Source organism: Scyliorhinus torazame, chromosome 6 (genome assembly GCF_047496885.1).
Source record: "Scyliorhinus torazame isolate Kashiwa2021f chromosome 6, sScyTor2.1, whole genome shotgun sequence".
NCBI classification, from domain to species: Eukaryota; Metazoa; Chordata; class Chondrichthyes; order Carcharhiniformes; family Scyliorhinidae; genus Scyliorhinus; species Scyliorhinus torazame.
This window is the reverse complement of record NC_092712.1, coordinates 29979957-30000583: the sequence shown is the minus strand read 5'-3', so window position 1 is coordinate 30000583 and position 20627 is coordinate 29979957. Positions and strand designations below refer to the sequence as shown.

The 20627-nt window shown below is 51.9% G+C and overlaps 1 protein-coding gene across 2 annotated transcripts in view; it reads right to left on the bottom strand.

The window, feature by feature from the left end:
• mindy4 (MINDY lysine 48 deubiquitinase 4) overlaps positions 1-20627 on the bottom strand; it is a 275047-nt gene that overhangs the window by 250079 nt on the left and 4341 nt on the right. For both annotated transcript variants that reach the window (XM_072508076.1, XM_072508075.1), the window contains exons 2-4: positions 14257-14376; positions 12457-12689; positions 3871-4147 (exon numbers count right to left, since the gene is read on the bottom strand). In XM_072508076.1, the coding sequence (XP_072364177.1) occupies positions 3871-4147; positions 12457-12689; positions 14257-14376 (630 nt within the window). The remainder of the gene's footprint in view (positions 1-3870; positions 4148-12456; positions 12690-14256; positions 14377-20627) is intronic.

Here is a 20627-nt window from a genome sequence, read left to right as displayed (position 1 = left end):
GGGGAGTGTGAGGGTCAGTGTGTCTCCAGTCTTTGGGGGGGGGGGGGGGGGGTGAGGGTCAGTCTGTCTCCGGTCCTGGGGGGGCGAGGGTCAGTGTCTCCAGTTCTGGGTGGGTGAGGGTCAGTCTGTCTCCAGTCCTGGGGGGTGTGAGGGTCAGTGTCTCCAGTCCTGGGGGGGGGGGGGGGGGTGAGGGTCAGTCTGTCTCCAGTCCTGGGGGTGTGAGGGTCAGTCTGTCTCCAGTCCTGGGAGGGGTGTGAGGGTCAGTGTCTCCAGTCCTGGGGGGGGGGGGGGGGTCAGTCTGTCTCCAGTCTTTTGGGGGGGGGGGGGGAGGGGCAGTCTCCTGTCCTGGGGGGGGTGAGGGTCAGTCTGTCTCCAGTCCTGGGGGGGGGGGGGGGGGGGGGGGTCAGTCTATCTCCAGTCCTGGGAGGGGTGAGGGTCAGTCTGTCTCCAGTCCTGGGGGGGGTGAGGGTCAGTCTGTCTCCAGTCCTGGGGGGGGGGTGAGGGTCAGTCTGTCTCCAGCCCTGGGGGGGTGTGAGGGTCAGTGTCTCCAGTCCTTGGTGGGGGGGGGGGTCCACTGTTCTCCGGCCTGGGGGGTGCGGTGGTGAGGGTCAGTCTGAATCCAGTCCTATGGGGTGTGAGGGTCAGTCTGTCGCCAGTCCTAGGGACTGCGAGGGTCAATGTGACTCCAGTCCTTTGGGGGGGGGGGTCACTGTGTCTCCGGCCTGGGGTGTGTGAGGGTTAGTCTGTCTCCAGTCCTGGGGAGTGTGAGGGTCAGTGTGTCTCCAGTCTTGGGGGGGGGGGGGGGGTGAGGATCAGTGTGTCTCCGGTCCTGGGGGGGCGAGGGTCAGTGTCTCCAGTTCTGGGGGGTGTGAGGGTCAGTGTCTCCAGTCCTGGGGGGGTGAGTGCCAGTCCCCAGTCATGGGGGTGTGAGGGTCAGTGTCTCCAGTCCTGGGGGGGGGGGGGTGAGGGTCAGTCTGTCTCCGGTCCTGGGGGGGCGAGGGTCAGTGTCTCCAGTTCTGGGTGGGGTGAGGGTCAGTCTGTCTCCAGTCCTGGGGGGTGTGAGGGTCAGTGTCTCCAGTCCTGGGGGGGTGGGGGTGAGGGTCAGTCTGTCTCCAGTCCTGTGAGGGGTGTGAGGGTCAGTGTCTCCAGTCCTGGGGGGGGGGGGGGGGGGGGGGGGGTGAGGATCAGTGTAACTCCAGTCCTTGGTGGGGGTCACTGTTCTCCGGCCTGGGGTGTGTGAGGGTCAGTCTGTCTCCAGTCCTGGGGAGTGCGAGGGTCAGTGTGTCTCCAGTCTTGGGGGGGGGGGGGGGGGGGGGGGGGTGAGGGTCACTGTGTCTCCGGTCCTGGGGGGGGCGAGGGTCAGTTCAGTGTCTCCAGTTCTGGGGGGGGGGGGGTGAGGGTCAGTCTGTCTCCAGTCCTGGGGGGCGTGAGGGTCAGTGTCTCCAGTCCTGGGGGGGGGGTGAAGGACAGTCTGTCCGCAGTCCTGGGGGGTGAGGGTCAGTCTGTCTCCAGTCCTGGGGGGGGGGGGGGGGTGGTCAGTGTGACGCCAGGCCTGGGGGGGGGTGAGGGTCAGTGTGACTCCAGACCTTTGGGGGGGGGGGGGGCAGTTAGTTTTGAGGGATTTATGTTTGTTAAGTGTAAACATTAGAAATATAAAAGAAATATAAGAAATAAGATATAGTTTTAAGTGGGTTTAATTTAATGTTTCCGTGCCTGGAATGTTTTTTTTTAATTCACTTAAATGGGCTTCACTTTAATGCCCACCCCCTAGTTGCCCTGCAGAAGGTGGTGGTGAGCTGCCTTCTTGAACCACTGTAGGTACACCCAGTGGTGTTAGGGAGGGAGTTCCAGGGTTTTGACACAGTGACAGTGAAGAAGCAGCGAGTCGGGGTGGTGAGTGACTTGGAGGGGAACCTCTAGGTGGTAGTTCGTAGGTTTTGAAGGTGCTGTCTAAGGAACCTTGGCAAGTTACTGCAGTGCATCTTGGAGATAGTACACACGGCTGCCACTGTTCACCGGTGGTGGAGGGTTTGAATGTTTGTGGAAGGGGGAGCAATCAAGTGGGCTGCTTTGTCTGGACCTAGCCATTTGTCCACTTTTAAGCCTGCCAATACCTTACTCCCTATGACACAGATCGGCCAGGTGGTTAACAGTGAGGTTGAGTGCCTTGGGTTACAGGGAGATAAGAGACGGGATTGTCAAATGGGCAAACAAGTGGCAAATGGAATTTAAACCCTGAAAAGTGTGAGGTGATACACTTTGGAAGGAGTGATGTGACAAGGAAGCACTCAATCAATGTCATGACACTGGAAAGTTCCGAGGAACAAAGGGACATTGACGTGTTTGTCCATAGATCTCTGAAGGCAGAAGTGCAGATTATTAGGGTGGTGAAAAAGGCATATGGGACACTTGCCTTTCTCAATCAAGCCATAGATTCCATCATGAGAAAAGCAGGGAGGTCATGGCGAAGTTGTACAGAACTTTGATGAGACCACAGCTGGAGTACTGTGTGCAATTCTGGTCACCACATTATAGGAAGGATGTGATTGCACTGGAGGGTGCAAAGGCAATTCACCAGGATGTTGCCTGGGATGGAACGTTTAAGTTATGAAGAGAGGGTAGATAGGCTTGGGTTGTTTTTGCTGGAGCAGAGAAGACCGAGGGGCGACCCGATCGAGGTGTACACGATTATGGACAGGGTGGATGGGAAACAGCTGTTCCCCTTCGTTGAAGGGTAGGTTACAAGGGGACACAAGTTCAAGGCGGGAGGTTTAGGGAGGATTTGAGGAAAAACGTATTTACCCAGAGGGTGGTGATGGTCTCGAACGCACTGCCTGGGAGGGTGGTAGAAGCGGGTTGCATCACATCCTTTAGAGGTACCTGGATGAGCACTTGGAACAGATTACTTTGTTGGATGTCAGCCATGATCATAATGAATGGAGCAGGTTCCAAAGGCCGAATGGCCTTGTCCTGTTTTCTGTTTCTAGGATTCTGTGATGAGGTGGATGTATAGATTGTGGCACTGTTGCACTAAAAAAGGAGTGGAGCTCCTCCTAAAATTCTGGTCAGTATTAATTCCTCAAACACTAAAAAAATCTGATAATCTGGCCATCACCTTGTTGAGTGTTGGATGCTGCCTTTGCCACTTTACAATAGTGACTACATTTAAAAGGTAATTTATTGGCAGCGTCGGAGATTGTACGACTGTGTTCTTTAAGGACCACACAGACACATTCCTGTAAATCTAAGTAATAACTTTTTACTTGTACAGGGGCTGGTTTTCCTACTGACAGCAAGGTATTGATACCCTAACCGCCAGCCTGAGAAGAGCAAAGGGTTATAGTGCACATGCAGTATTTATACAGCTCTGGATAAATGCATCTGGCAATTGGATCCAGTGATGGGCATGTGACGAAGTCACAAGATAGTAACAAGATTTAGAGAACTGGTCAAAACAGATGTGATTACAAATGTGCAAAATGTAGTAATACCACATTGAGAAAAGGGACAAAGCTTGACCTAATGAGATTACAATTTCAACCGATTAAGTGTTCAGGTAAACTAGAACAATGGTCACAGCTGCCTGGCCGAATGAGATTACAATTTCAACCCATTAACCTTTATTAACAGATCTGCTCCCACAGCAGGAAAGCACTGTGCAACACCCAGAGTCCAGGAAAGATGTTTGAAAAATGCCATCCTTTCTTTTCTTTATTTGGGGAAATGATTGAATGGCTTCCAGTCTTGGTGGAATTGTGCAAATCACCGAACTCAAGTAAAACAGGAAGGATAATGCAGGGAGGGAGGAAAAAGCAATTTTGTCATGTTCTGGAATCTCGTTGGGATTTCAGCGATCAAATGACTACTCACCTCCTGTACTGTGCGGATTGGGCCAGACATTATGCCACGTACGACGCGACCTGACCGTGGTCTCTGAGGCTCCATGTTTGTACCTCTGGGCTCCACAGGAAACATGCCAGCCCTGGGAGCATCTGATGAAAGGATATTACCAGGAAGGAGTCCCGGTTCACCCCCTGAAGTGCACCCATTCCTACCAGGAGATCTATCCTTCTTCTTGAGTGAACTCTGTAGAGTCTTGGTAGAAGCTACTGGTATACAGGCCAAACCAGCTGAATCATTCGGGAACCTAGGAATGGAACAGAATCAGGAAGGTTATACTAATAAACGACAGTCAACTTTGACCGATAACAACAAGAGCAGGGTTGGGGAGTGCAACTAGCTCTTCAGGCGGTTTCCACGGTTCAGTGTTTAGCACTTTCACATTACACCCGATAGGTCCCTGGTTCTACTCCGGATGAAGACATTGTGTGTAACAAGTGCCTTCTCAGGGCAGTAGCAGTGCGGCAGTCTCATAAACTGAACATCATAAACTGAACATCGAGGTTCAGTCCTCAGAGAAGGCAACAAATCGGGCAGCATGGTAGCATAGTGGTTAGCACAGTTGCTTCACCGCTCCAAGGTCGCAGGTTCAATTCCAGCCTCGGGTCACTCTGTCGGAGTCTGCACGTTCTCCCTTTCCCTTGTGGGTTTCCTCCGGGTGCTCCGGTTTCCTCCCACAGTCCAAAGATGCGGGTTAGGTGGATTGGTTATACTAAATTACCCTTAGTGTCCAAAAAAGGTTCAAGTGGGGTTACGAGGATAGGGTGAAGGTGTGGGCTTGAGTAGGGTGCTCTTTTCCAAGGGCCAGTGCAGACTCGATGGGCCGAATGGCCTCCTTCTGCACTGTAAATTCTATAATTCCATGAAATCTTGGCATAGCTTTGCGCACTGGGGATGGGCAATAAATGCTGGTCTAGCCAGTGACAGCCACATGTCGTGAAACAAATTTAAAAATTTCTCTGCCACAATACGTTCCCGCGTTCAGCTGTGAACTGAAAAGTTGGGAGGCTTGAGGCCACCCAGGGGGAAAAGATTTTCAAAGTTCGATATGTATATGAGGGAGAGGTTTACAATGTTAGATTTGGGCGGAGTTTGCCGACGCCATGTCCAAGGTATTAAATACGAGGGTGGCGATGAGTCCGGAGGGTGGCGACTTTCAGGGTGTCGCAGGAGGAGAAAGAGGCAGATGTTCTGGCCTTTGCTTCCCTGGTAGCCCGGAGATGGATATTATTAGCATGGAGGGACTCGAAGCCCCCGAAATCGGAGACCTGACTATCGGACATGGCTGGTTTTCACTGCCTGGAAAAAATTAAGTTCACCATGAGAGGGTCATTGTTAGGGTTCGCCCGGAGGTGGCAACCATTCATCGACTTCTTCGCGGAGAATTAATCGTCAGCAGAGGGGGGGGGGGGGCGTAGCATAGAGTAGGGGGTTAAGTAATGGTGGGACCTGTGGGAGAGGGAGGTGGTATTTGCACTATGTTAATATTTTTATGTACATTGTTTATATTGTTGCTGTTACAATGCCAAAGAAATACCTCAATAAAATGTTAATCAAAAAAAAAGATTTGGGCGGAGAAAGAGGGGACAAGACTTGATCGGAGCATAAACATTGGCATGGATTGGTTGGGTGGAATGGCCTGTTTGTGTGCTCCATAATGGGCTAGGTATGAATGGGCGCTGTATTGCATCATTCCATCAATGAACAGGTTTTCAAAATGTAAATGATTTGCTTGTTCCTAATCCCGAAAGACGTGCTGTTAGGTGAATTGGACATTGAATTCTCCCTCTGTGTACCCGAACAGGTGCCGGAATGTGGTGACTAGGAAGTAACTGCATTGCAGTGTTAATGTAAGCCTACTTGCGACAATAATAATGATTATTATTAATTATTCCAATTTGTACATGTTATAATGAGATCAAGAATACAGTGGGTAACTTCCGGGTGCGGCGATGACCAGCTGAGTCGCACGTTTCGGCAGCTCCCTGTGAAACGGACTTTTGGGCTCTTGATAGGAGCCCCAACGGCAATTTTAACGGCTGAAAACACCGTGCGGTAAACCAGAAGGGTGTTCCCCCTGGACACGGATGGAAAAAGGAGAGGAAAGTGGCCGGATTGCAGCGGATCCTTTGGAACAACGGCAAGGAAGGCAAGCAGAAACCAAGATGGCGTCGGAAGGTGGCAGTTTCATATGGGGCCCTGAACAACAAGAGTTTTTGAAACGCTGCGTGGAGGAGATAAAAAAGGAAATGAAGAAAGAGTTGTTGGCCCCGATATTACAGGCGATTGAAGGGCTGAAAGAGGAACAAAAGACCCAGGAGCAGGAGCTTCGGGTCGTGAAGGCGAAAGCAGCAGAGAATGAAAACGATATACAGGGCCTGGTGGTGAAGTCGGAGATACAGGAGGCACACCAGAAACGATCTGTGGAGAGGTTGGAGGCACTGGAAAACAACGCAAGGAGGAACAACTTGAGGATTCTTGGCCTTCCTGAAGGTGTGTGGAGGGGGGCGGACGTCGGGGCATATGTGAGCACGATGCTGCACTCGTTAATGGGAGTGGAGGCCCCGACGGGTCCGTTGGAGGTGGAGGGAGCATACCGAGTTATGGTGCGAGGATCGAGAGCAGGAGAAGCTCCCAGAGCCATAGTGGTGAGATTTCTCCTTTTTAAGGATAGAGAAATGGTCCTTAGATGGGCGAAGAAAACTCGGTGTAGTAAATGGGAGAACGCGGTGATCCGCGTCTATCAAGATTGGAGTGCGGAGGTGGCGAGAAGGAGGGCAAGCTTTAATCGGGCCAAAGCGGTACTTCACAAAAAAAGATAAAGTTTGGAATGCTGCAACCGGCAAGACTGTGGGTCACATATCAAGGGAGGCACCACTACTTTGAGACGGCAGATGAAGCGTGGACTTTTATTGTAGAAGAAAAATTGGAATGATTGGACTACGAAAATGAACGTTTGGACAAAGTGGTGGGACGAGTGGGGGGGGGGGGGGCGAAGAGGGATTGTATGATTAATCCTGCGGTATGGTAACTTTTCTTTCTCCCACAGGTGGTGATGGGGGGAGGTGGGGAGGGAGAGGAGATGGGGCGTTGGCCATGGGAGGCGGGGCCGAGGGAGAGGCGCGGGCTTGGTTCCCGCGCTATGATAATTATGGCGGGAATAGAGAAGCAGGAAGGAGGGGGCGCCGCACGGGGCGAGCCGTGATCACGGGGGGAAGCCGAGGTCAGCCAGAGTTTGCTGACTTCTGGGAGCAACATGGGGGGAGTAATTACGCGAGCGGGGGGTCTAGCGGGGGGGGGGGGGGGGGGGAATTACTGGGTTGCTGCTGCTGGGGAAAGGGGGGAGTGGGTGCGGGAAAGGATGGGCGGGGGGGCACCGTCTGGGAGAAATACAGCCGCGTGGGAACTGGGCGAGAAGCTGGAAAAAGATGATGGCTAACCGGCAAGGGGGGGGGGGTGGGAAGCCCCCCAACTCGGCTGATCACGTGGAACGTGAGGGGGCTTAACGGGCCGTTAAAGAGGGCACGAGTACTCGCACACCTTAAGAAACTTAAAGCAGATGTGGTCATGTTACAGGAAACGCACCTGAAACTGATAGATCAGGTTAGGTTGCGCAAAGGATGGGTAGGGCAGGTGTTCCATTCGGGGCTGGATGCGAAAAATAGGGGGGTGGCTATATTAGTGGGGAAGCGGGTAATGTTCGAGGCAAAGACTATAGTGGCGGATAACGGGGGCAGATACGTGATGGTGAGTGGCAAATTACAGGGAGAGATGGTGGTGTTGGTAAACGTGTATGCCCCGAATTGGGACGATGCCAATTTTATGAGGCGAATGCTAGGACGCATCCCAGACCTAGAGACCGGAAAGCTGATAATGGGGGGAGACTTTAACACGGTGTTGGAACCAAGGCTGGATAGGTCGAAGTCCAGGACTGGTAGGAGGCCGGCAGCAGCCAAGGTGCTTAAGGATTTTATGGAGCAGATGGGAGGGGTGGACCCGTGGAGATTCAGTAGACCTAGGAGTAAGGAGTTCTCGTTTTTCTCCTATGTCCATAAAGTCTATTCACGCATAGACTTTTTTGTGTTGGGTAGGGCATTGATCCCGAGGGTGAGGGGAACGGAATATACGGCTATAGCCATTTCGGATCATGCCCCACACTGGGTAGACTTGGAGATAGGGGAGGAAACAAGAGGGCGTCCACCCTGGAGAATGGACATGGGACTAATGGCGGATGAGGGGGTGTGCTTAAGGGTGAGGGGATGCATTGAAAAGTACTTGGAACTCAATGACAATGGGGAGGTTCAGGTGGGAGTGGTCTGGGAGGCGTTGAAGGCGGTGGTTAGGGGGGAGCTGATATCAATAAGGACACATAAAGGGAAGCAGGAGAGTAAGGAACGGGAGCGGTTGTTGCAAGAACTTTTGAGGGTGGACAGACAGTATGCGGAAGCACCGGAGGAGGGACTGTATAGGGAAAGGCAAAGGCTGCATGTGGAATTTGACTTGCTGACCACAGGCACTGCAGAGGCACAATGGAGGAAGGCGCAGGGTGTACAGTATGAATATGGAGAGAAGGCGAGCAGATTGCTGGCACACCAATTGAGGAAAAGGGGAGCAGCGAGGGAAATAGGGGGGGTGAGAGACGAAGATGGAGAGACGGAGCGGGGAGCGGAGAGAGTGAATGAAGTGTTTAAGACATTTTATAAAAAATTGTATGAAGCTCAACCCCCGGATGGGAGGGAGAGAATGATGGAGTTTTTGGATCGGCTGGAAATTCCCAAGGTGGAAGAGCAGGAAAGGATGGGATTGGGAGCACAGATCACGGTAGAAGAAGTGGTGAAAGGAATTAGGAACATGCAGACGGGAAAGGCCCCGGGACCGGACGGATTCCCAGTTGAATTTTACAGAAAATATTTGGACTTGCTCGCCCCGCTACTGACGAGGACCTTCAACGAAGCAAAGGAAAGGGGACAACTGCCCCCGACTATGTCAGGAGCAACGATATTGCTTCTTTTAAAGAAGGAAAAGGATCCGCTACAATGCGGGTCCTACAGACCAATCTCCCTCCTCAATGTAGATGCCAAGGTCTTGGCCAAGGTAATGGCAATGAGAATAGAGGAATGTGTCCCGGGGGGTGGTTCATGAGGACCAAACTGGGTTTGTGAAGGGGAGACAGCTGAACACGAACATACGGAGGTTGTTAGGGGTAATGATGATGGCCCCACCAGAGGGTGAAACGGAGATAGTAGTGGCGATGGATGCCGAGAAAGCATTTGATAGAGTGGAGTGGGATTATCTGTGGGAGGTGTTGAGGAGATTTGGGTTCGGAGAGGGGTATGTTAGATGGGTGCAGCTGTTGTATAGGGCCCCAGTGGCGAGTGTGGTCACGAATGGACGGGGATCGCTCCATAGAGGGACAAGGCAGGGATGTCCTCTGTCCCCATTACTGTTTGCACTGGCGATTGAGCCCCTGGCGATAGCGCTGAGAGGTTCCAAGGGATGGAGGGGAATACTTAGGGGAGGAGAAGAACACCGGGTATCTTTATATGCGGATGATCTGCTACTATATGTGGCGGATCCAGCGGAGGGGATGCCAGAAATAATGCGGATACTTGGGGATTTTTCAGGGTATAAATTGAACATGGGAAAGAGTGAGCTGTTTGTGGTGCATCCGGGGGAGCAGAGTAGAGAAATAGAAGACCTACCGTTGAGGAAGGTAACAAGAGACTTTCGTTACCTGGGGATCCAGATAGCTAAGAATTGGGGCACATTGCACAGGCTAAATTTGACGCGGTTGGTGGAACAGATGGAGGAAGATTTCAAGAGATGGGGTATGGTAGCATTGTCAATGGCAGGGAGGGTGCAGGCGGTTAAGATGGTGGTCCTCCAGAGATTCCTTTTTGTGTTTCAGTGTCTCCCGGTGGTGATCACGAAGGCTTTTTTCAAAAGGATAGAAAAGAGTATCATGGGTTTTGTTTGGGCCGGGAAGACTCCGAGAGTGAGGAAGGGATTCTTACAGCGTAGTAGGGATAGGGGGGGGGCTGGCACCACCGAGCCTAAGTGAGTATTACTGGGCCGCTAATATTTCAATGGTGAGTAAGTGGATGGGAAAGGGGGAGGGAGCGGCGTGGAAGAGATTAGAGAGGGCGTCCTGTAGGGGGACCAGCCTGCAGGCTATGGTGACAGCCCCATTGCCGTTCTCACCAAGGAACTATACCACGAGTCCGGTGGTGGTAGCTACACTGAAGATTTTGGGGACAGTGGAGACGACATAGGGGAAAGACCGGAGCACTGGGGGGGTCCCCGATAAGAAACAACCATAGGTTTGCCCCGGGGGGAATGGATGGGGGATATGGAATGTGGCAAAGAGCAGGTATAACGCAATTGAAAGATCTATTTGTGGATGGGAAGTTTGCGAGTCTGGGAGCGCTGACCGAGAAATATGGGTTGCCCCAAGGGAATGCATTCAGGTACATGCAATTGAGGGCTTTTGCGAGGCAACAGGTGAGGGAATTCCCGCAGCTCCCGACACAAGAGGTGCAGGACAGAGTCATCTCAAAGAAATGGGTGGGGGACGGTAAGGTGTCGGATATATATAGGGAAATGAGAGACGAAGGGGAGACTATGATGGACGAACTAAAAGGGAAATGGGAAGAAGAGCTAGGGGAGGAGATTGAGGAGGTGATGTGGGCAGATGCCCTAAACAGGGTAAACTCGTCGTCCTCGTGCGCCAGGCTAAGCCTGATTCAGTTTAAGGTATTACACAGGGCACATATGACTGGAACACGGCTCAGTAAATTTTTTGGGGTGGAGGATAGGTGTGCGAGGTGCTCGAGAAGCCCAGCGAATCATACCCATATGTTTTGGTCATGCCCGGCACTACAGGGGTTTTGGATGGGGGTGACAAAGGTGCTTTCGAAAGTAGTAGGAGTCCGGGTCGAACCAAGCTGGGGGTTGGCTATATTTGGGGTTGCACAAGAGCCGGGAGTGCAGGAGGCGAAAGAGGCCGATGTTTTGGCCTTTGCGTCCCTAGTAGCCCGGCGCAGAATATTGCTAATGTGGAAAGAAGCCAAGCCCCCGGGGGTGGAGACCTGGATAAATGATATGGCGGGGTTCATAAAGTTAGAGCGGAATAAGTTCGTCCTAAGGGGGTCGACTCAAGGGTGGCAACCGTTCGTCGAATATCTTGCGGAAAGATAGATAGGGGAGAACAAAGAAGGCAGCAGCAGCGGCCCAGGACTTGGGGGGGGGGGGGGGGGGGGGTGGCCTGAGACAAGGCAGTTGCCAATTAGGGCTAGTTTTTATTTTTTGTTATTTAATATTTATTTATTTGTTGTTGTTTTTGTTTAAATTTAAAAAAGGTCATTATTATCTGTATTGTTACAATGTTGTGTAAAGGATGCACAATGTACTGTGTTGGTTGACCAAAAATTTTCAATAAAATATTATTTAAAAAAAAAGAATACAGTGGGTTGGACTTATGAAAGGCCATACACATTACTTACTAGCGTATTTTTAAATAAACCAAATGGAAGGTTATGGTTGCTTACGCATTGCGGGTTAGTGAAGCTGGATAAATGTATGTCTTAGAATGCAATTGAAATTATCGGAGCAGAGCGACTCCAATCAAATGGGACACAATACTTCAGTCCGACTGGAACCATGAAAACATGATTGGAGAATGGGAAAACTTCCGGAAACAAAGACGCTCACAGATTAAAAGGAAGATGCCAACACTGATTGCTCTCAGTGAGCACGATCTAGCCGTCCCGTTAGCCACGGGCACAAATCCAGATGGCCGCTAAATATCCAGTGGGGCCAGAAACGGGATTTGCGCCAGCGAGATCTCCTTCCCCCCGCCGGTGATGTAATTAGCTGGGCGTGGACTTGATTTGCATAGATTTAAATAAATGTTAATATAGTTAACGGGCTTAACATCGTAGCATCTGCTCACAATCTATCCTACCTCTGCTGTCATGAACCATTACTGGTTTTCAAAAGCAAATACAAGTCATGATGACCATGCCGGGCGCATGGAGGTGCCTGTAAGCTCCAGGGTTGATGGGCCACTGGCAACGCCTCCTGGGGCGTTCACCGATGCGAGAGGGTGGAGGGGGTCCCATGCCCCTGGAGGAGGTCCCGATCTCTGTGCCTTAATGTAATTTTGAGATCACTCTCAGAATCCTGGTTTTGCATCACCCTCCCCACCCCCCCTCGTGATCCTCGCCAGCTCTTCGAAATAATTTCAGAGTGCTGTTCAATCTGGCAAGGAAAGGAATCTGTGAAGACTGTCAGTTCCACAGAGCTTTCCTCACCTGACCAGCACTTCTTCTCTATGTCTACCCCATCAAACCATTTCATAATTTTCAAGACCTCTATCAGGTCACACCCTTCCCTTTTCTAAAGAAAAAAAGCCCCAGCTTTTTCAGTTTATAACCACTCAGTTCTGAGATCATTTAAACTCCAATATTGTCAACATTGTAACTTGCCCATTTCCCACGGAAAGCAGCAAGGCCACTTTCAAGTAATTGTCATGCACCAGAATCAGACTAATTGTACCTGCAAGGCTCTGATTTATTCAAGTCGTGGAATGCTACACCTCCACCTTTGTCCTCGTCAGAGAGATCGTAGATATTTACAAAGGTACTGTCAAAACGCACTGATGTTGCTCGTTGGCTTACAATAGCTGGTGCTCGAAAGTTGTCCCTCGCCATAATCTTAGTGGTCTCGCAACTGTCCAGGAAATATTTGGTGATTATCTCGAGCATGGTCTTTAAAGGCATCACCTGAGCCTGCAAATAAAGTTTCAAAGAAAGATGCGACATTCAAAAAGGTAATAATCTTTATTGTCACAAGTAGGCTTACATTAACACTGCAATGAAGTTACTGTGAAAAGCCCCTAGTTGCCACAGTCTGGCACCTGTGGCCTGTTCGGGTACACAGCGGGAGAATTCAGAATATCCAATTCAGCTAACAGCACGTCTTTGGGGACTTGTGAGGGGAAACCGGAGCACCCGGAGGAAACCCACGCAGACACGGGGGAGAACGTGCAGACTCCACACAGACAGTGACCCAAGCCGAGAATCGAACCTGGGACCCTGGCGCTGTGAAGCAACTGTGCTACAATGATTCAACTGCAAATAGCATTTGGTCTGTGCTTGTTCCTCCCACTTTGGCCTCTTGTGCATCCCCGATTACCTTTGCCCTCTCCATTGGCAGTCCTGCCTTTAATTGCCTCGGTCCCAAGCTCTGGGATTCCTTCAACAACTTACATTTATATAGTACCTTTAACAGGCACTTCGGAGGCATTATAAAACTTATATTACAAATAGTGTAAATAATAATCTTTATTATTGTCACAAGTAGGCTAACATTAACATTCCAATGAAGTTACTGTGAAAATCCCCTAGTCGCCACATTCCGGCACCTGTGTTCGGGTACACAGAGGGAGAATTCAGAATGTCCAATTCACCTAACAGCACACCTTTCGGGATTGAGAGGGAACATGAGCACCCGGAGGAAACCCACACAGACACGGGGAGAATGTGCAGATTCTGCCCAGGCAGTGACCTAAGCCGGAATCGAATACGGGACCCTGGCGCTGTGAAATAACAGTGCTAACCACTGCGCTACCGTGCCGCCCATATTAGAAAGGTCTATAAACCAGAGGACAACTGTTTTAAGGAAATAAGCTAAAGAAAACCTGAGCGACTCAGGTAGGGGCTGGTTTAGCACACTGGGCTAAATCGCTGGCTTTGAAAGCAGACCAAGGCAGGCCAGCAGCACGGTTCAATTCCCGTACCAGCCTCCCCGAACAGGCGCCGGAATGTGGCGACTAAGGGCTTTTCACAGTAACTTCATTTGAAGCCTACTTGTGACAATAAGCGATTTTCATTTTTCATTTCAAGTGGGGGAACTTTTCTTCCCCGCAAAACAACTTGCTCTGATCCAGATTGCACTGCCTATAGGCAGTGAAAGCAAATGCAATAGTAGCATTTGATAAGAGAATTAGAATACTTGAAGGGGAGAAAACTGCAGTGCTAGAAGGAAAGAACGAAGGGACAGAGGGGGCAATTTCAAAGAGCTGGCGGAGGCGTGATGTGCCGGTGGCCCAGTACTGGTGTAGAGTTCTATAAAGACATGTAAACCTGCTTTCAATGTTGTGGCAGTGGGAGGTGCATTTTGCAGCTACAGACAAGCTGATTCCAACAGAGAACTGAAACCCTGTTACCCAGTAACCTTGCGACAGGGTTATGCATCATCAAGTGAATGAAAACAGCCCGTGAAAGGAGTCACTGATCGCATGGGTTTTGGTGCTGGTTCCAGCTCCTTAGCAAATTAAGGGTAATTCTTCCTCACCTTGTTCTGTTTGTAAAGTGATTCCAGGTGCAGCACTTTCTTCAGTTCATTCCGGGTGTTAATGCTGCCCTCCGTACGTGGCTGCTCCTGGTCCATGGCAGAAATGGTCTTCTTTAAACCCTGCAGGAATGGGAGGAGAAAATATATTGGATCTCGGATACAGAAACATTTTCTTTCCTTCTTACTGGGGGAAATCAGAGTTCAGACACAGCCACGTGCAACTTCTAGAGGTAGCAATGCTGGACAGAATATTTTCTGCACGATGTTTGAGCCTCAAATCCCTTTGTACGTCACAATTTCGGACCTCCCACACCATCCTCAACATGACACAGTAGTCTCGTTGCAAAATGCACGCTGCAAAAAAGATTCGATCTGAGCTTCCGAGACTTCTCCTTGGCACTCACCCGTATGTTTGGAATGGCCAACACCCATGAACTAGTACTTTCAAGTGGTGAGAACAGCTTTGGTCTCCGTACCCAAGGAAGGAAACATGTGTCGTGGAGGGAGTGTAACAAAGGTTCAATAGATTGAACCATCACGGGGTGAGAACTCTCCACAAGGAGAAATAGGGTAGAATGGACATGTACTGAACGAGAGCTGTTCACATTTAAATATCTAGGTTTTGAGGGCTTGGCAGGATAGATGCCGAGAGGCTGCTTCCCCTGGCTCTCAAACAACTGGGATGAACAGTTGGAACTTTCAGTGTAATGGATGTAGGGATTCCAGATATATTATGTGTATTTGGTGCAGTAAGGGTTAAAGCCTGGGGTATTGTGTGTATGACTGCTACTGTAGTGTTTTTAAAGAATCCTGGTTTCAAAGGTTTTCGGGGCCAGAGGTGCAATTAAAGCATCGTAAAAGCATGGATAAATTCAGTTTTGTTTGGATTAAGGGGTTTCCCGGTGGAGTTAAATACATTGGGCGGGATTCTCTGTTTCTCTGACTATGTATTGACTCGAACACAGAATCCTTGGACTTTTACGACAGAAAAACCAGCATCGCACCTGGACCCATTCCGCTACCGTTAAGCGGCTAGGCACCGGCACCATGTGGAGTACAATATGAGAAATGGTGCCGGATTCGCCAGTTTCACGATTGACATCCAAAGGCTGACAAGCTGCAGAAAACAATCCTCCCTCCCCACACATCCCAGCCAACAAGATGGCAGTGAGGAGAGCAGCCCCAAGGTTCACAGACACGGTGGAGGAGCGATGGATGACCATATACCCCAGGAAGGAGACTGCCAGCCGACGCCTTCCGTATTATCCAACACTGGGTCTGGGTCTGGGTCTGGGTCTCTTCCCCCCCCCCCCCCCCCACCCCACCCTCAGGAGAAGGCCACGCACAACCATTGGGAGCAGGAAGGGGACCGCCGGATCTGCACTCCCTAACCATGGCAGAGCTGAGGGCCCTGGACGTGGGGGCAGCCCAGAGGAAAGGGAGGTCGCCGAGGCAGAGATCGGCTGTGGGCGAGGAAGTGAGACCCCGCTTAGTTGCGGTACCCATGTGACACGTGTGTCAAACCCCCAACGCCACCCTCGCATGATCCTCACCCCCAACTCCCATCGCCAGTCTAATTGTGCATTTTGTCTTGTGTCTTGCAGGACCTGTTGGAGTTGGAGATGGAGCCGGTCCATCTGGCATCCACCGCCTCCAGCCAGTACCCCCCCCCCCCACCCATGCCTGATGCCAGGGGTACTGTTGGCTGGCACTGCCCCCACCAAGGGCTACTGTGGGTGTTGCCCTGGGTGGGCCGTCAGCTGTGTGCATGGGTGGGGGCATCCGTACGGTCGGTGTCAGTCTGCAGAACCAGGGGCCAAGGTCGGTGGTCAGCAAGATGGCCGTCATAATGGCAGTCCGTACCTGGACACCGCCCAGTTCTGTGGGGCGAGGGGGGTTCACCCAGGCCAGTAGGCCTGTTCCCACCGTCTCCCCCCACTCCCTATCAGGACCCCGCCACCCCAGCCAGTATGCAGCCCAGAGTCGCTCCTCTCCGGGTCCTACCTCCCGGAGAGAGGTCTCCCTCATCAGCCACCATGCCGGTTCCACAATTTTTTAAATTTTATTTAAACAAACAATTTTATTGAGGTATTTTAGGCATATAGAAAAGGGGATATAGACATTGTACAGTGCAAATAAAAAGTTAAGACACAAATTAAACATAGTGCAAACCACGGCACTGTTCATGCACGGACCCGCTTCAATATCACCCTATCCTACTCTACCCTTGCCCTCCCCCCCCCCCCCCCCCCCGGCTGACGCTTACTCCTCTGCGAAGAAGTCAATGAATGGCTGCCACCTTCAGGCAAACCCTAGTAGTGAACCTCTCAAGGCGAACTTGACTTTCGCTAGGCCAAGAAAGCTCGCCATGTCCGAAAGCCATACCCTCAGCCATCGGGGGCTTTGAGTCCCTCCATGCTAACAGTATTCGTCATCGGGCTACCAGGGAAGCAAAGGCCAGAACATAGAACTTACAGTGCAGAAGGAGGCCATTCAGCCCATCGAGTCTGCATCGAACCAGTTAAGCCCTCACTTCCACCCTATCCCCGTAACCCAATAACCCCACCTAACCTTTTATGGTCACTAAGGGCAATTTATCATGGCCAATCCACCTAACCTGCACGTCTTTGGACTGTGGGAGGAAACCGGAGCACCCGGAGGAAACCCACGCAGACACGGGGAGAACGTGCAGACTCCGCACAGACAGTGACCCCGCAGGGAATCGAACTTGGGACCCTGGCACAGTGAAGCCACAGTGCTAATCACTTGTGCTACCGTGCTGCCCGTCGCCCTCTCTCTTCCTGGACTCCCGGGTCCTCCGAAACCCCAAAGATTGCCACCTCCGGGCTCATTACCACCCCAGTTTTCAATACCCGGGACATGACATCTGCGAATCCCTGCCAATACGCCCCAAGTTTAGGGTACGACCAGAACATGTGTACATGGTTAGCCGGCGCATCTAGCACACTTGTCCTCCAGCCCGAAGAATCTGCTCATCCGGGCCACCGTCATGTGGGCCCGGTGCACGACCTTAAACTGGATCAGGGCGAGCCTGGCACATGTTGCGGTCGTGTTTACTCTGCTCAGGGCTTCTGCCCAAATACCGTCCTCCAGCTCCCCCATGAGCTCCTCCTCCCACTTAAGCTTCAGGTTCTCGGTCTGCGTATCCTCAGCTCCCATTAGTTCCTTGTAGACGTCTGAAACTCTACCCTCTCCCCTAGAAACTACCCTGTCCTGTCTCCCCTTCGGCAGGAGACGTGGGAAGGACGGCACCAGTCTGCGTACAAAATCCCTCACCTTCAAGTATCTAAAGTAGTTTCCTCTCGCCAGCCCAAACTTCTCCTCCAGCGCCCTCATGCTCGGAAAGCTCCCTTCCAGGAACAGATCCCCCATCCTCATAATCCCCACCCTCCTCCACAGTCGATACCCCCGTCCATGTTCCCCGGGGCAAATCGGTGGTTGCCGCAGATTGGGGTCCACACCGATGCTCTTACCTCCCCTACATGCCTCCTCCACTGGTCCCAGATCCGAAGAGACGCCACCACTATCGGGCTGGTGGAGTACCGTGCCGGCGGAAGCGGCAGAGGCGCCATGACCAGGGTTGTTAAGCTAGTGCCCCTACACGAAGCAGCCTCCATCCGCTCCCAAACCGACCCCGCACCCACCATCCATTTCCTTATCATCGCTATGTTGGCCACCCAGTAATAGTTGCTGAAGTTCGGCAATGCCAGCCCCCCTTCTCCTCTGTTCCTTTCAAGCATCACCCTCTTCCCTGCCCATACAAATCCCAGAATAATTTTATTCAGCCTCTTAAAGAAGGACCGCGGGATAAAGATGGGGAGACACTGAAAAACAAACAGGTACCGCGGGAGAATTGTCATCTTAACAGTCTGCACCCTCCCCGCCAATGACAGCGGGAGTGCATCCCACCTCCGGACCTCCTCCCTCACTCTTTCCACCAGTCGGGACAGGTTGAGCTTATGCAACCTGCCCCAGTCCCGTGCCACTTGAATCCCCAAATATCGGAAACTCTCCCCCACCAGCCTGAACGGCAACCCCTTCAGCTTACTCTCCTGCCCCCTCGCCTGAATTACAAACAATTCGCTCTTCGCCATGTTCAGTTTGTATCCCGAGAACCGGCCAAATTCCCTCAGAGTTGCCATAATACGGTCTATCCGCACCATTGGGGTCCGATATATATAACAGCAGATCATCTGCGTATAACGAGATTCTATGTTCCACTTCTCCCCCCCAGACCAGCCCTTTCCAGCCCCTAGACGTTCTTAGTGCAATTGCCAGCAGCTCTATGGCCAGCGCAAATAGCAGTGGGGAGAGAGGGCAGCTCTATCTTGTCCCACGGTGCATTCTAAAGTAGTCCGATGTCGTCCTGTTCGTCCTTACACTCGCCTCCGGGGCCTGATACAACAGCCTAACCCAGTCGATGAACCCCGCCCCGAACCGTCCTAGTACCTCCCACAGATAATCCCACTCGACCCGGTCAAAAGCCTTTTCAACATCCATGGCTACCACTATCTCTACCTCCCTACTCTCCGGGGGCATCAGAATCAAGTTGACCAGCCTTCTTATGTTGGCCACCAGCTGCCTCCCCTTTACAAACCCGGTTTGGTCCTCCACAATTACATCCGGCACACAATCCTCAATTCTGGTCTCCCAAATCTTGGCCAGTAACTTGGCGTCTACGTTGATCAGAGATCGGCCTGTATGACCCACAGGCCTCCGGGTCCTTATCCCGTTTCAGATTGAGCGAGATGGTGGCCTGCGACATCGTCGGGGGTAAACGCCCTGTGTCTCTTGCCTCGTTAAAGACCCTGACCAGCTCCGGCCCCACTATCCCGGCCAATATTTTGTAAAACTCCACCGGATACCCGTCCGGCCCCGGGGCTTTACCCGACTGCATGACCTTCAGGCCCCCCAATATCTCTTCGATCCTGACCAGGGGTCCCAGTCCATCCACCAATCCCCTCCCCACTCTTGGGAAGGTCAGTCCGTCCAGGAATCGCCTCATCCCCCACCCCCCCCCCCCCTCCCCCCAAAGTGTACAGCTTCCTATAAAAGTCCCTAAAGACCTTGTTCAGCCTGCTGGATCACCCACTAGATTACCTTCCCCATCCACTACCCTCCCCATTTCCCTGGCCGCTTCCCTCTTCCTCAGTTGCTGCGCAAGCATTCTACTGGCCTTCTCCCCAATGCTCATAAATCGGCGCCTTTTACCTTTCTAAGCTGCTCTACAGCCTTGTCTGTAGTCAGCACCCCCAAATTCGGCCTGCAGCCTCTGTCGTTTCCTGAGTAACTCTGGCCCTCGGGGATTCCGCGCAACTCCTGTCCGTCCGTAGAATTTCCTTAATCAGTCTGTCCATCTCTGCCCTATCTGTTCTGTCCCTGTACACCCGGATTGAAATCAGCTCCCCTCTCACCACTGCCTTCAGTGCCTCCCAGACCACTGCTACCGAGACTTCTCCAGTATCGTTCACCTGCAGGCTAATTCTGCATACATTTCCTCAGCCTCTCGCACACCGCCTCGTCCACGAGTAGTCCAACTTCCAGTCTCCATGGTGGGTGCTGAAAGCTGACCTTACAAAACTGCAGGTCTACCCAGTGCGGAGCATGATCCGATATGGCAATTGCCGAATATTCTGACCCCACCATTCCGGTCAGCAGGTCCCTACTCACAACAAAGTAGTCAATTCGGGAATACACCTTGTGGACGTGGGAGTAGTACGACAACTCCTCGCTGTCAGTCGGCTAAATCTCCACAGATCTGCTCCCCCCATTTGCTCCATGAACCCTCTCAGTTCCTTTGCCATCGCTGGCAACCTGCCCGTTCTTGAGCATGACCGGTCCAGGCTCGGGTCCAGGACTGTATTAAAGTCCCCGCCCATGATCAACTTATGCAAGTTCTCCCTCCTAATAAAATCCTCATCGTCCCAATTAGGGGCATACACACTGACCAGGACTGCTCTCACCCCTTCGAGCTTACCCCTCACCCATAACGAACCTGCCACCCCCATCCACGACTGTGCCCTCCGCCTCAAATTGTACCTTTTCATTAATCAGGATCGCAACCCCCTCGTCTTAGAATCCAGCCCAGAATGAAAGACCTGACCCAGCCCTTCCTTAACCTAACCTGGCCTGCCACTTTCAGGTGCGTCTCCTGCCACAAGACTATGTCCGCCTTCAGAACCCGCAAATGCTCAAACACATGCACCCTCTTCACTGGGCCCGTTTAACCCTCTAACATTCCAGGTGATCAGCTGGTTCCCAGTTCCCACCCATTGTTCCCAGTCGCCCCTTCCCTGACCCCTCCATACCACTTCCCCAGATCAGCCCTACTTAAGCAAAACACTCTTACA